General features: G+C 54.5%; 1 protein-coding gene across 1 annotated transcript in view; it reads right to left on the bottom strand.

The window, feature by feature from the left end:
- Nucleotides 1–15,323, bottom strand: part of Espnl (espin like) — a 24,003-nt gene that overhangs the window by 2,933 nt on the left and 5,747 nt on the right. Inside the window, exons 5-9 of the mRNA XM_005361690.1 lie at nt 8,387–8,508; nt 5,001–5,017; nt 2,337–2,444; nt 964–1,067; nt 193–387 (exon numbers count right to left, since the gene is read on the bottom strand). Coding sequence (XP_005361747.1) covers nt 193–387; nt 964–1,067; nt 2,337–2,444; nt 5,001–5,017; nt 8,387–8,508 — 546 coding nt within the window. The remainder of the gene's footprint in view (nt 1–192; nt 388–963; nt 1,068–2,336; nt 2,445–5,000; nt 5,018–8,386; nt 8,509–15,323) is intronic.

A 15,323-nucleotide genomic window follows, 5' to 3' on the forward strand; every position in this document is an offset into this window, starting at 1 on the left:
CCCCACACCACCCACTCCTCCCCCACACCATCCACTCCTCCCCCACCCATGGTCCTCACCCTCTTCCAGGAGCTTTGCCCTCCTTCTCCTTAAGGCTCTGCCCTCCCTCTGGCCTGGATCTCCTCCTCTGGCTCCTCCCCTTCCCCCTCCTTGCAGCACCTCTGGCTCCTCCCCTTTTCCTCCTTGCAGCACCTGATCTTCTGGAAGATGGTCAGCACCCAGGCGTGCCTGCAACTTCCGAACCATCACCTGCCGCTTCCACTCAGGGATGGGCCGGCCCTGTTCATCCTGTGTGGGTACCAGCACATCAAGGTCTCCTGAAGGCAGCCCATCCAGCTGCAGAGTGGCCAGGCCATCATGGGAGTCCCTGGCTTCCATCTCTGGCCCCTATAGGAACAAGCAGGTTACATGTCCTGAGATTCCCTAACCGCTCCAGTCTCTAGTCTAATAAAGGTGAGGCCCTGAGGGTGAGGATGTGCAGCCCCCTCCTCCCTCCTGGGGGGCGGGGCAAGGGGGCAGGTGTGGTCTTACATGACTTAGATGAGGTTACCTACAGCATGCCATAGTGCAATGCTTACAGAGCCTTTGTGAAGCTGTGAGCTCAGAGAGGACCAGCTCCTCTTGGCATTTTTCAGAGTCCTCTGGGACCCAGGGAAAGGCGGAGTTGGAAAAGTGAGGGTGGGCAGGGAGGACTAGCTGGAAGCTGCAGAGGAACAGGCTCCAGAACCTTCCTGCATGTGTCTGGTTGCCTCTTGTGACAGTAGCTTCCAACCCTAAATCCAGAGGTCAGGACTCTGGGATGACAGAGAATGGCTCTGTGTTTCCTGTAATGGGGCCTGGGCTGCTGCCCCAAGATTCTCAACTCCCCAAAACTTGGGGTGTTCAGAGCTGTCTGGGCTGAGCTAACATAGGGATGTGTTAGCCTCGAGGTGGAGAGGTGGGGAGTGAAGGGCAGACACTCACCTTAAGGGCAGCTGGGAGTCTGGTGGTGACCCTCAGAGGGGCTGCACAGCCCATTGGCTCCCTTGGGACAGGCTGACCAGGCCAGGCTGGTCTGAGAGTTACAGCTGCTGAAGACAGCTGGAGTCAGAGGGACTTTGGATGGGCAAGAGTAGGGGAGAGGAGATTCCAAGCCTGAAGCTCCTGGACCCAGGACAGCCCTGCCCCAAAGTCCCCCTGTGGTCAGCAGCAAAATTCTTACCACTAGGATTCTCATAGAGGCCTTAAGAAGGCTTGCCCCAGCCTGGCCTCCTAGAAAGGTTATATGTTGCCTGATTCTGTCTACCATAGCCCCTCCTGACTTCTCAGCAGCCTGGACAGAGCTAGGAGTCCACAAGATCTGAAGGTTCAGGGACCTAGACCAGCCCTGTCAGATCCTCAAACCTGTCCTTTTACTACCCCTGTCCCCTGTGCACTATAAACATACACCGTGCCATGACCCTGAGCAAGAAACCTCTGTGTCACACCCCAGGCAGGCACACAGAACCATTCTCTCACAGGTCACCAACACACAGACACACACATAGGTAGATACACACAAACACATGCATGCTCACACATACAGGTGCATACATATGGGGCCTATAGATACATGCATGCTCACAGACAGACATACAGCCACAAGTATACACACACAGACAAGAGGCACATGCATGCTCTCACACACAGAAACACACACGCAGATAGACAAACACAGACACATACATACACAAACACAGATTGGCACATGCACACTGGCACAAACACAGACATGCTTAGACACTCAGGTGCAGATACACAAGTGCATACACAGACACATAGAGACTTCCATGCACACTCATGAAGATACATGCACTCAGACAGAGATACATAGATCCCACAGACACATTTGCCCCACAGGCAGACATAGACTCCTACATGTGAGCATGTGGCTGTAACCTGTCCATGGGTCAAAACGAAAGCTCACCACGCGTGGCATCTGCTGATAGTTTAATACCATCCCGTCATTTTGATAAGGGTTGGTCACAGTCCTCTAAAGGTGCTGACCTGCAGTTGGCAGGTGCTTCCCACCCTTCCCATCCTTCCAAAGGATACTTACTGGCCTGCTGAGGTCTCTGACCTGGGTCCCACCGAGACTACCTGCTTTCACTTCTGTTCAGGTTACTATGATAATGTACCCAAGATAGAAAATGTCAACCTCAGAGACTTCAAAGGAAGCCAGGGAGAAGGAGTTGTGGGAAAGGGCGACCCTATGTGTTCAGTCTCCCGAGTCTAGCTCCTCAGAGAAAGTCCCCCCACTTGGGTCCTGACGCCCTCCACACCTTGCCCAGACCAGTTCTTCTGAGACCAGCACTCACACGGGGGGCTGCTGAGTCCCGAGTCCCCTCTTCTTCCATCTTCCATGGAGATCCTTTCAGTCAAGAGTGGAGGAGGTGGAAATGGCGGGGGTGGGGGTGTCATCAGGACTGGTGGCACCTGGGGATGGACAGGCCTGGTCAGTGGAGACTCAGGTGAGTCTGGACATGGGTCTGTCCTGGCACTGCTGGGCAAGCATGGAGGACCTCCTGGGGCATGCGTAGCTCAGAGAGGGCCTGAAGAGAAGTATGCAAGAGGGAGACCCCTGTCCCCCTAGTATCTCCCTGCCCACCCATGCTGGGTGGCTGGGTGTCCCAACAATCTGTACCCTAGCATTTCCAGCTCAGGGTCCCTGAGAGCAAGCAGCCTTACTCCAGGGATAAAGGCCGGGTGAGCTATATTCTCCTCTCTCAGCCCCACCCAGGTAGGAGCAGGTACGCACGCAGGCACCTGCAGCTGAGATTGACTCCTGAGACTCACCTGGCTCCCTCCTTGACAGGAGCATGAGGACAACTTGGGGACAAGGGGTTCGGTGAGAACTGATAAGGAGGGGGAGCGCAGTGACAGGTTCCTGCAAGCCCATCAGTCCCTTTTCGAGCGATGATGTCAGGGCTTGAACCCAGGCCACATAGCGTCCAGGGAGTCTGAGCAAGACCCCTAGATTTTGTACAGGCTGATCTGCTGTCTCACAGAGCTGCCCACCCTTCTTCAAACTACTGCACCATTGGTTGGCTTGCCCAGCCCCTAAGAGAACAGACATGCTGGTTGGGCAGAGAGGCAAGATGGGATATTTAAAATTCTTTTCAACCCCTAAGTGGGGATGGAGGACTGTATACCTCAGGCAGAGGTGTAAGCCAGGACCTGCATCCAGTGATCAAACCAGACCAAAACAGGACCATCAAAGACTGGAGAGGTAGCCCCTCCATGTTTAGGTTGGGTAGCCAACTGCCCTTGGCCACTCTGCTGTCCTCAGGTCCCTACCACAGGATGAACCATTGACCTGAATGCGCAGCCCAGCTCAGCCCTACTTAGTCTCAGCCGCCGCTCCTGACCCAGAGAAGCTGGGGGTTCTTTTTCCTACTGGTTCTGGCTAGGGAGAAGAGATGTGGGGCCCACAGAGTGCTTTTCCACCTCCCCCGTGTCCTTCCAAGCCCTCCAAGCTTGGCTTGGTGCCTCTTGGCTAAGAGCTGATGTGGAAGACTTCTTGACCTTGTCTTTAGGATGGTGGGCACCCGAGCTCAATGAACTGGCATTACATCAATGCCCTCCTGGCATGCAGATGCCCAGCTTCTGCCTGCAGCTAACAGGGCACACATAGCGTTCCCTCTGAGCATCCATCTCACCATACCTAGGCCCTGGCACTTCCTTCCAGGGAACAGTAGAAGCCAACATAACTGTCAGGCCTCCAAGATGGTGCTGGCAAGGCACCCACCCCACCCCACTCCCACCCCAAGAAGAACAGGATCTCTGGTTTGAGCCAGTCCTGAGTCAGAACACATGTCCCGGAGCCAGGGTCTGTGTCAGGAACCCGGCACCCCTGCTGTAGCTTGGATTACCGATCTGCTGTATCTGCCATCAAATTTTACCCATCTGCAGAGGTGGCCTTTGCCCACACCCCATGATGTGGCAACCTGCAAACTCTTGGCCTCTTTGAGCCATGCCTCACTCATGGCCAAGGTGAATCTATCCTGTCTTTTAGTCTCAAACCACCCAAGACCCTCAGCTCACCAGGCAATAGAGAAACGAAAGCAGCATGAAGCCCCATACGCCCTCCTGTGCACCTCACTTATCCCTGGAGTCTGCAAATCCCAGGAGCCCACATGTGGGACCGCAGGGCTGGAACATCTGCTCCAGCCTGGTTGGCTCTCAGAGGCAAATGCGGGGCAGCCGAGCGCAGGGAGCTGTGGCTGTCCCAGTACCAGTTGTCAGGGGCTGTCGCAGCTGTACCCCCCAATGGAGGAGGTATCACATTAATATTTGAAGGCCAAGGTGTCAGGTGGCCAGCAGGCTGGGGCCAGGTGTGGGATCCCTTACCACGGAGCCTTGCACTCCACAGCAGAGGTCTGGGGTGGACCTCTGGGAGGTGGAGGACCTGACATTACCCAGAGGAGCCCGACCTGCTGTACTTCTCCCTGCACACAGTGGGGGAAAGAGAGACTTCCCAGGGGCTCATGGAGACAGCACACAGTTGAGGGAGGGGCAGCACAAGCTCTGGGGACTGCTCCTGGACCTGACAATGTCTCTAAGGATGCTGAGCTTGACCCTGGAGGGCTGTGGCAGGGGTGACCCCACAGGACAGGGACAATCTGAATGCAGTTCACTCTGATATGGGGTGCTCAGGCTCAGGAGTCTTTGGCTGAAACACCAGCCCACTGAGGACATGGCAGCCATCTGGACTTTTAACATATCAACTGGGGTGGGACTTGGGAACAAGGGAACCCTCATCTGGGAGCCTCAGCTTCTCTCTCTGCCATTCAATGTACTGTTAAGAGGATGGGCAAGAGGTACCCTTGCCCACCTCACTCAGAAAAAAATTAGGGGTGGGGGGCTTAGTGGGGCTGACAGCGGACTCTTCAGGCTAGGACAGAACAGGTGGGATGTTGGCCTGGTCTGGGAGAATTGACCCTAACTTTAGAACAGACCAACAGCTTGAGTGCCCCCAGGACCTTGGACTGGCTGGGCGCTGGGCCCTCCTCACCACTGCACAAGAAAGGGAAGCCAGTGTGAGCCTGAAGTTATGGCTACAGGCGGGCTGGAGAAGGTGTGGTATCATGGGGGACATTTGATCGGACCTATACAGGAAGCTACTAGTGCTGACCCCTCTGAAGCTGGGCAGGAAGAAGCCTAATGAGGATGCCCTCCAGGCAGTGGGAACCCCCGCATCCTTGCCTCTCAGTCTTGGCTGTGGACCCTGAGGGAATCGTGGGTATATAAAGGGGGGAGGTGCCAGACTCCATGCATCCTTTGGTCCCAACAGCTGGGCATACCATGGCCCAGACAGCTGTTCTGAGGGTAACAGTCCCCCCGGCTCCATCGCCTATCACCTCTTTCCTTGTTTTTGGTGAGATTTGAGCATTACTGAGCCTGCCATGCATTAATCATGGAGAGCAGCTGTGGCGAGCTGGGTTACAGGCCTGTAATGCCACCCGGGCTGAGAAAATCATGACCTCAGACGGAGCTGGACACCATTCACCGCAGCTGAGATTCCATTACTGTGGGCAGCCACCTCCGCTCCACCCCAGACAAGACTCTGTCTGGGGAAGTCCCCAGCCCTCTCTAGCCCGTCTTCCCGCAGGTCTGTGAAGGAGCCCTGGAACCCCCTGCAGTTAGAAGAGGGCGACCGAGCTGAGGCCATCCTGACAGAGCAGTAGAGGAACACACTGCTTCTGCCCCCAGACAAGGTCTTCAGACCTGCTTTGAGGATGAAGAAGTCAAGGCTGGTGCCGTGTGCCCAAGAGGATCCAGCACTACACTGGTGGGCGTGAGTATAAGGTAGGCAAACAGGGCAACCTAGACCATAAGGGGTGAGGGCCGCATGCCTTGGGCTTGGAGGTCTGCACACATCATCCAGGGCTGTGGTAGATAGCTGACACTTCCAGAACAGCCATCAGACTCCCGCACCAGGGAGTCGGGCTACCAACCAACTGAGGGAGGGGTGGGCAGCAGGCTACTGCCTCAGTAACCAAAGGGCCTTTGTCCCATCTAGAAAAGGAGGCCCAATCTCTTGCTATGCAGAGGAACACTGAGATCCAGGCAGAAGCAAGGCCTGAATTTCCCTAGGACTCCATGCAGGCCCCACCCTCAGCAGAGGGTGTGCCAAGGTCCCCCAGAGCCCTGATGTGAAGTGGTCATCACTTCACCAGTCAGGTGCACCCTTCAGGGGACTGCTCTGGAGAATTATGACAGCCTAGCACTCAGGTTGCCTCTCCTGGGCCCACAGGCCCCCTGGGAGTAGCTCAGGCCAGTGGTGTCCGGGGAATAATGGATTTCACCATCTCCTCAGGCCCACGGGAGAGAGCCAGTGCAGGCGACCTCTGCATATTGCATTTCCATCAATATTGCATCAGGCACGCTCCCCCTGCTGCCGGCCTGCAGCTGACAGCCTGTCCCTCCCACATGAGGTGGGAGGCCTAGGGGACAACTCGGCAGTGGTGGAGTCAGGCTCCCCTATCCGTCACCAGGCACCATCAAGAAGACACCATGGTGACCAAACTCTAACCCTAACTACGAGGTTCTAAATGTTTCCCGAGATATACACCACTGAGCCCCCGCGAGGTCAAGGGTCAGGCGTGCAGGGCCTAAGTGGGTGCCCACATATGAGCAAGAAGGAAGGTACTGGGGTGCCAGAAGTGGATGAACCATGTTAGGCCCATGGGGATTCCATGCGGACTTGGGAGTGCCAGGTACCATAGTCCCCAGGTAAGAAGGTGTCCTGATGCCTTGGGTCCTATATAACTTCACAGACACAGCTAGAACCAGACCAATCCCAGGAAGACAAAATGGGCTTGTGACTCTCAGTCCGGAGGGACAAGGGAATAAGCAGAAACCCTTTCTCTGGGGTGGGGTAAGGTCCGGGGAAGGGGGGGGGGCGGCTTGCTAGGCTATAGAGACGGAAAGCCGAGAACTTGCATGGACAGAGAATTCTGGCCTCGGAATTCACATCACGCCCGGGGTGAGGCTAGTCAGGGACTTTGGAAAGCTAGATGGGACCAAGTCCATGGAAGCGGGTACTCCTGCAATGGGGAGGCAGGATCAGCCCCCCTTCTTACCTCATGATCTCAGCGGCTACCCATCCCACCCCCTGATCTCATCAGCTACCCAGGACAGGGCCGATCCCAGTGAGGACAGGAGCCTAGCATGTTCAGTTGGGGTATCCCTGGGTTCAGAATATGCAGCCCCACTTACTTTCCAGAAACCAGCCTGTAGCTTGCTCAGTCCCAGCCAGAGAAGGGACCTTGCATCGACAGCCACAGCCTAGTGTATAGTCCCTGGTCTACTTCCGAAACAGTTAAATGCCAGCTTCTGAGATTTCTACCCCAGGCGGAGCCCCACCCGAGTCCTTGTGGTCTCCTAGAACTGTACCCCCTGGATCAGGTGTGCTGCAGTAAAGTGTGAGTGTGACCCCGTGAGGGACCTAGCACAGGCCGAAGAGCCAAGGAGAGTTCTGCTTCAGTTGGTTCCTGGCATTCTGAGGGGACGTCCTCATAGGAGAAGAAACATGGAATCCCCTCGAGTGAGCCCCAGGGGGACTTCACCCCCTAAACCTCAGTGCCCCCACCTGGACGGGGGTGAGACAGGTCACCTTCCTGAAGGGGTGGCACCATTGAGAACTGCTGGGACTCATCATGGTCACTGCCTTGGGCTGGATGCAGAGGGAGGGGGTGGAGTATGAAGAGATGCACCAGGAAGAGTTGGATCCAAGTCACCAAACGACGCCCACAAGGGACACCCTCCTACCTGCCCCACTCCCCTATCTCCTCCCCCTGGCCCTCTGCTCACACCAACCCACTCCTCTGTGAATTCCCTTCTTTGTTCAATTAGTAAACTGTTGGTCTTTGTCCTTGCTGGGAGCAAGGACCAGAAGGGATAGCCAAGGATCCTGGATCCAAGAGGTGAGGGGATGGAGAGTCACACATAGAGTAGGGTGAGCCTGCTACCTCTGGAGAAGGATAGGCTGTGTGAGACCCCTCAGCCTCGGTGGGGTCTTTCTTCTACGCCTGAGTGTGCTCAGCCTAAAGTAACATCTCCAAGACATAAACACAGTTTCTATGGCCCACGTAACAGGCATGGCTCGTCCCGTACTGCCTCAGCCTCTTTCACAGACTAATCCCAGTCATAGGACCTTCCCATGACAGCTTCTGCCCTGGCCAGTGTGGCAGCCTGGCCTCTGCTTCCTCTGGCTTCCTGCCTCACTGGCTGGGTTCTTCCAAGGCCTTTGTTCCTGGTGTCTGAGGTCAGAGAGATATGTTAAAGGGGCACCGTAGTCAGCTGCCAAGCCCACCTCCCCAGTCCTCCAGGACAGACAGGGCCCCTAGGTTTTACCAGGCGAGACATTTCCCGCAGGTACTGGGCGCAATCCTGGTGTCCGTGATAGTCTGCCAGATCCATCGCTGTATAGCCATCTTCGTCCCGCAGGAAGGGGTCTACACGGTGGGAGAGCAGGGTTTGGCAGCACTGCGGGAGAATGGAATATTCCGATGACACACGTAGCTCACCGCATGCCCGTCAACAGGAACATTCAGGCCACCTCCCCAGCTGCAGGCTTGGCCGCTCAGCAACCTGCCAGTGACTCTGTCTTTCCCTCTCAGACTCCGTCCAGAACTGAATGAGGCATCTTTCTTAGGTTGGTAAACCAGACCCTCCAGAGCTCATGGCCGAAGCGAGACCGAACAGAGGCATAGGCATGAGCCATCTAAGCTGGATAAACCGTGGGGGATTCTGGGGTAGCAGGAGAGGCTGGGGTGCCCTGGAGGGGAGGTTATAGGACCTGCAAAGACAGTGTAGAGGAAGGGGAGAGCGCGCCAAGCCTGGCCCCAGATGGTGCTGGAGAGAGAAGGTACAGCCTGGACGGGATGGCGGCAACGGTGCCGCAAGGACTTTGCTGGAGTAAAAGGTGCCCTGGGTGCTGACACCAGCGAGCCTGGGGTGGCTGGTGAGACATGGCCAAGGAGCAAGTCTGGACCTCTGAGGAGGCCACAGAAGGAGCAGATGAGCAACGGAGGGTGAGCAGACAGGTCCCCTACAGGGAAGGAAGTAGGGCAACTGAAGGATGGCACGCACATGCCATCTACATACCAAAGAGGATAAAGAAGGGAGGGCTGATGAGGTCAAGCCCAGGAGAGGAGGGAGGCCTGAGAGGGGCTAGCCTAACACCCAGATCCACCCCGCCCTACAAAGGTGCTGATGAACAGGACCATCCTAGTAGCCTAAAGAACTAGGGACCAAGGAGACCAGGAGCTGCCTGAAGGGCACTAGTTAGCAAACCCCTGTGTAGGCTAAGGGCGCCTATGGGCCGGCTGACTGCCTCACGCTTCAAGGTGGCCCAGGAACCTCGAGCACGGAATAAAGATTAAAATGGACCTGGGCTTGTAGTTCTTGCTCTTACCTTATGATTTCTTACCATAAGGGCAATAAGAAGTCACTCCAATTACACCCAGAGAGATTCCCCAATTAGAATGTCCAGCACCCAGTCAGTAGCAGTGAAGGATTCAGGGAAATATGAGAAATGATTGACTCCGTGGTACGTAAAAACTACCATGATCATGACTTTCAGAGAAATGAAGCCGGAGTGTGAAAATTTCGACATGGTATTATAGGCAATAGACATGATGTGGTTCAGGTGGCAGAGCACTGACAGAGCATGCACAAAACCCTAGGTTTCACCCCCTAGCCCTTCATAAACAGGTATGCTGTGCACATCTGCAATACCAGCACACGGAAGTGGAAGCAAGAAGATCAGAGGTTCGAGGTCATCCTCAACTATCTGGTGAACACAAGGCCAGCTTAGGATGCATGAGACCTTGTCTCAAAATTAAAAAAAAAAACAAAACAAATACCTGATACAGCAGACTGAAAACGACAGACAGGGCATCAAAAGCCAGATGTAACTAGGAATGGAGACAGAAGAACTAGACAGAGAACACGGCTCAGCAGGAACCCATGGGGGGAAAAATGTACTGAATGAGGTCACCAAGGCCCAGAATAACAAAGGCCACATGGACCCAGCTTCAAATCTTGTATCTAACTTGAAGCACAGGTAGGAGCCAAACAGAAGAGGCCAGGAGGACCCACATTCAGGGGAGGGGACAGGCTAGACAAAATCAAAGCAAAGTATTGAAACACTGGGAACTGAAAGACAAGCAGGGAGGCGTGTTGGGGTAAGCGGGGAAACAGGGGAAGGCTAACCCTGAGGGATGGCATGTGGAAACCATGTGGAAGACACCTCACAAGCCAGTTGAAAATGTAGTTGCAGGGATAGCAGAATGCGTGCGGCATGTGAGAAGAGGGGGATTCTGGGAGTTGAAGCAGAAAGTGAGGGTGGAGGGCTGAGGAGAGGTGGAGCCAACCAAAGCTAAGACACACGAAGATGTCTCAGGGAAACCCGCTGGTTAGTGAGCTAATTTCAAAATCTAGCTTTAAAAAAATGTAACCGAGATACTGCAGACCCAAAAAGGAAACAGGAAACCTAGCAGACATGCGCCATCATCAGGATAGCATCCTTTAGGGGCCTGTCTTCGTCTCCAGTCTGTGGCCCTACTGAGATACAGTAGGACCTCGAGGAGGTTGGGCCTAGCAGAAGGATTTTAGGCCAGTGGGAATACTGGGACTCTAATCCCTGTTCACTCCTTCACTCCCTCTCACAGAGGTGAGGTACACAGAGCTGAGCCCCAACCCACGAGTTCCTGTAATGACGTTTTGTGTGACCCCAGATCCACAGCAACAAGACAGAATGACTGTGGATTGAAAACTCCGAACCTGTGAGCCAAACAAACCTTTCCTCCTTGTGAGCCAAGCAGTCTCCATGATTGAAAGCTGACTAACGCAGGACAATGTCCAGCATACGTGTAATATGAACCCCAGATGGAGAGGAGAGACAGAACAGGGCGGAGGTGCTGTCTGAGAGGCCAGGGTTGAGACTCTTATGACTGACGGCCAATTCCAGAGCACAAATCTAGGAGTTTGGCCAATCCAGGCAGCGGAAATAAGGCCCACCTGCCTACTGTCCCCTCATGGTAGACAGGAGGACAACTTCAGAACACAGGCCCCTGGCCTTCCCATGGACAAGGGCTGGGATGCACCTTTTAAAGCACACACGAAAGAGAAAGGCTGGGAATCACAAAGATTTTGGTTTTTTTCTTCCCCTAGGCGGGGTCTCCTGTAGCCCTGGCTGACTGACTTTGTTATGTAGCTGAGTCTGGCTTTGAACTCTTGATCTTCCTGTCTCTATCCCCCCAAGTCCTGGGATTGCAGGTCTGCATCACACCACAGCACAGCACACCACACCACAGCACACCACAGCTGGCTCCCAGGGCCAGGTTATTTCTGACGACGATATCCCTCACTCCTGACGAGGACATAATGACATTTGGAGGCAAACATACAAAAAGAAGGGATGGTTGCCAGCCACAAAGCCGCACTGAGGGAGCCCCCAACAGACACACCAGACTGCAGGACAGCCATCCCACGATTCCACGTGGGAGCTCGATCTGCACGGGGTGGGAAGAACGCATAGATTTGCGGGTTTGTTTTATTTAAAAAGAGAAAGCCTGTAGGATTTTAAGAACTGAAGAAACAGAACTGTTGAAGATGGCCCTCCCCAAATCCCCCGTGACTGCTTTCTCTCACCCCTTCGGCTTTTCACACTCGTCTCAACCCTCTGTCTGAGAAGCTGGGGCCTCTGTGCACCAGGCTCCAGCTCTATCTCCCAGCCACTGTGGGAGCCTCAGCTTCTTCAGATTTACAGAGGGGAATGAAGAAGTTAGGAATTCTTTCAAGGCCATGAAGAGACCTTTCTCTTCATAACGATGAGCTACCCATCCACCTGGATGGCTCCATGACTGCGCTGTGGACAAGCAGGAGCTCCGGGTCGCTGAGGACAACCATCCTGAAGCCTCGGCCCCAGCACACCCTGCACCTTCTGTTCCCTGTGCGTCTTAATACCTCACTCGCTATCCTAACACAAACACTACGTGCGATAGCATCGACCCGTACACGCCGTTTCTAAATAATTAAAACCCTGCACTGGAAACCGGAGGGCCAGATGGCTGAATCGGGCTGAGAAGGGTAGGGAAAGGGAGGAAGGCCCCAGGGGTCCCGTTGGACTTTGCCTGGGGGTTCCCTGCTCTATCTGCAACTCTGACCTCCAGCTCAGATGTCCTGAACAGGACTCCTGCTCACAGGAAGGCGAGAGAGTAGGTGGAGATGACCTGTGGCCAACTCTACCCAGCTGTGACGGCTCTCAACATTGCTTATCTGTGCACACAGGCTCACCGGGAATTATGGCTTCCTCTTTAAATAACAAGCTGAATAGCAATCTTGGCCACAGGCTCACTTCATGGTTCTGTCAAGATCACATGAAAGGTTTTTTGTTGTCCTTGTTTGGGTTTTGTTGCTGGTTTTTGTTTAGTTTTTCCTTTTTGAGACAGGGTCTCCCTATGAGGACGGCCTCAAGCTTGTGGTACTCTTGTTCGTGTCCCCCAGGTGCTGGGATTATAGGCATGCACCACCACGCCTGGGTTATAGGTGATGATTTGATTTACCTATATGCAGAACCATAACAAATTTAACAACCAGAAGGTCAGGCTGTTGTGGCTGGGGATGCGGTTCAGTTGGTAGAGTCCTTGTCTAGCATGCCTGAAGCCCTGGGTTCAATCACCAGGACCAGTAACTAGTACCACACAAACCAGTTTTGGTGGTGCATGCCCAAGGTCCCAGCACTCGGGAGACAGAAGCAGGAAGATGAGAAGCCCAAGGCCACCCTTGGCTACATAGTGAGTTTTAGGCTATACAAGACTGTTTTAAAAACAAAGCCAGCATCTTTCCTCAGCATTTTAACTGAGAACAAGGGTAGTGCCAAAACAAAAAGGCAAAATAATAAAAAAAAAAAAAAAAAAAAAAAAAAAAAAAGAGGGCCAGGCCAGTAAAGCCCCAGCACCAGGCCCAGCAATTGCTGTCAGTGGTAGCATTTTTAAAGGCGGGATGAAACGAAATACCTGTCCCCTCCTGTACACTGTGGAGCCATTCCTAGAGAGGAATCCAAAACACAATCTGGTCACAAGCGAGCCAGGTGTATGCACACACACTCAGTTCTAACCGAGGTAGTGAGACACACTGAGGAGGGCACCCACTCAGAAGGTCACAGACGGTTTTCATGGTTGCAGATGGAGCCCTGAGCCCTGAGGAGGTCCACTGGATGCAAGTTAATTCTTCACTGAGTGGGACCATTCTAGCTGAGCCAACATTCCTGTCCCCATCATGAACCTAAGAGAACCCCAATCACTGTAACCACCTAAGCCAGCCCTGAGTTTCCAGGACCCACAGAGGGATGACCTCCACAGAACCCACTGACTGACAAACACTTCTGGTTCTGTGTCTGTTGAGAGATGACTGTGGACAAGGGAGGGTGTGGGCATGCCCTGCAGGGAAGACACAGTGGATGGCAGATCCTCCACAGGATAGGGCATCAGTTGGTACCCCGAAGGTTTCTAAATGTTCTTTCTGGATTTCGTTGGGTAGAGAGCTAAGATAGTCTTAGCCACACATCTGGCCTGAGGCGATCTCATGCATGCTTGTCCTGCCCTCCTACCACAGTGCCCTTCTTCAGACAGCGTGAAACATGCCTGCCCTCATATCCTACAGCAGCCTGTGGTGGCCTCCCGACACTGCTCTATGGCCCTTCTGCCCATGAGCTCTCTCCTCCACCAGCCTTGCCTCCCTGGCCACACTGACCTCACCCAGCCCTCTCACTCCTTCCCATGAGTGCCCACGTCGTGCAACTCTTTGCAGATGGGTTTACTCATACTGTTCATCCATGGTCCTCCCACCGGGCACAGGTGAGCACCCCCTGGGGTTTCTGCCATAGTCCTCCTCCAGCCCACCCAGGACCAGTTAAAACCAGAGTTGGAGGGTGGAGTGAGCTGTTGGCACCTTTTGAAGTTCTCTGAGGGTTAAGCTAAGCTGGGGAAGCGCTATTCAGGCCAAGGGCTGCAGGTCACCCAGGTATCCCGTCTTAGGAAGCCTGATCTGTGGCACCTGTCATGGGACAGCGGTGGTTGAAAACAGAAACAGGAAATACTCATGGGCACAGCTGTGAAGCACAGCTGAGCCGTCATTACAGGGAAGGCCAGAGCCTAGAGCAGACGCATCACATCTAAGTATATGTGTATGGGTGTCTTGCCGGCATGCATGTTTGTGTACCACAAGGGTGTCTGGTGCCACCCTGGCCCTTGGTTTGCTTTCATATGCCAGGGGGCAGGAAGGCAGGAGCCCAGCTGTGAGCTGCTGGGCACATTCACGTTTGGAAGTCCTGGATTCTGTAAGACTTAAAGGGAGGACACGCTCTTCTGTGGACCCCTCTCTTCTGTGGGCCCCCTCCCAGGGAGCCCGTGGAGCTATAGCTACTCTCGCTGGGTCCATGGGCTTCCACACAGTCTTGCATGGGAAAATAACATCAATAATATCTGGACTCCACTGCCCTGCATCACCTTCTCCTAAAAAGGAGCTGGGGTGTGCTTGGGGCTTGATGACCAGCGGACAGAGCTCAGAGTGTCTGTTGCCAGCGGTAGGCCCGGCAGATTCCCTCAGGGTGGGGCGGGAGGGACTCCCTTCTTTAGCACACTGCCACCTGGCATTCCATCCAGACAGGACAGAGAGGGTCCCTGAGGACTCTGGCAGGCTCTCCTGGCCCAGGTAGGGCACAGAGCTGGAGTGAGCTGAGCAGGGATTGCAGGAGAGTCCGGCAAGTAAGAGGGGTCTCTGCCTGGAAGGTGAGGGAGGTAGACAAAGGTCCCTGGGTAGCTGCCATGGGCTGGGCCAGGGTTACCTTCAATGACTCTGTGACTGCACTCTGTGGGGTTCTCTTGCCTGGATTCCTGTTTGGGAACAGCTACCCAAACTCTGACCCCCAGGCTGGGCCACGGGGGCCACTGGACACGTTGTCTCCAGGGACAACCCCCGTAGAGGAGCCCAGTCTGCCTGGAGAATTGCAAGGCAACCATGGCAAAACTCAGGAACATAAAAGGCATCCAGGAAGCTGTGGAGCTGAGGTTTCTCAGGGCAGGAAGAATGCGGGAGAAGGAACCTGCGTGAGACCAGACCCAGACAGGCCACCAGCTGCCTCAGCCCTCAGACCTGGGCACCTCCTGACCTGTGTGATACTTTCATCCTTGCTTGGAGTGGGTTCTGGGGGTTCCTTCCTGGAAACTGTGCCACCTGGGCCAGCAGGTCTAAGTTATGCGACATCAGCCTTTAACCACACACACACACACACA

Source organism: Microtus ochrogaster, linkage group LG4, assembly GCF_000317375.1.
Source record: "Microtus ochrogaster isolate Prairie Vole_2 linkage group LG4, MicOch1.0, whole genome shotgun sequence".
Classification (NCBI taxonomy): Eukaryota; Metazoa; Chordata; class Mammalia; order Rodentia; family Cricetidae; genus Microtus; species Microtus ochrogaster.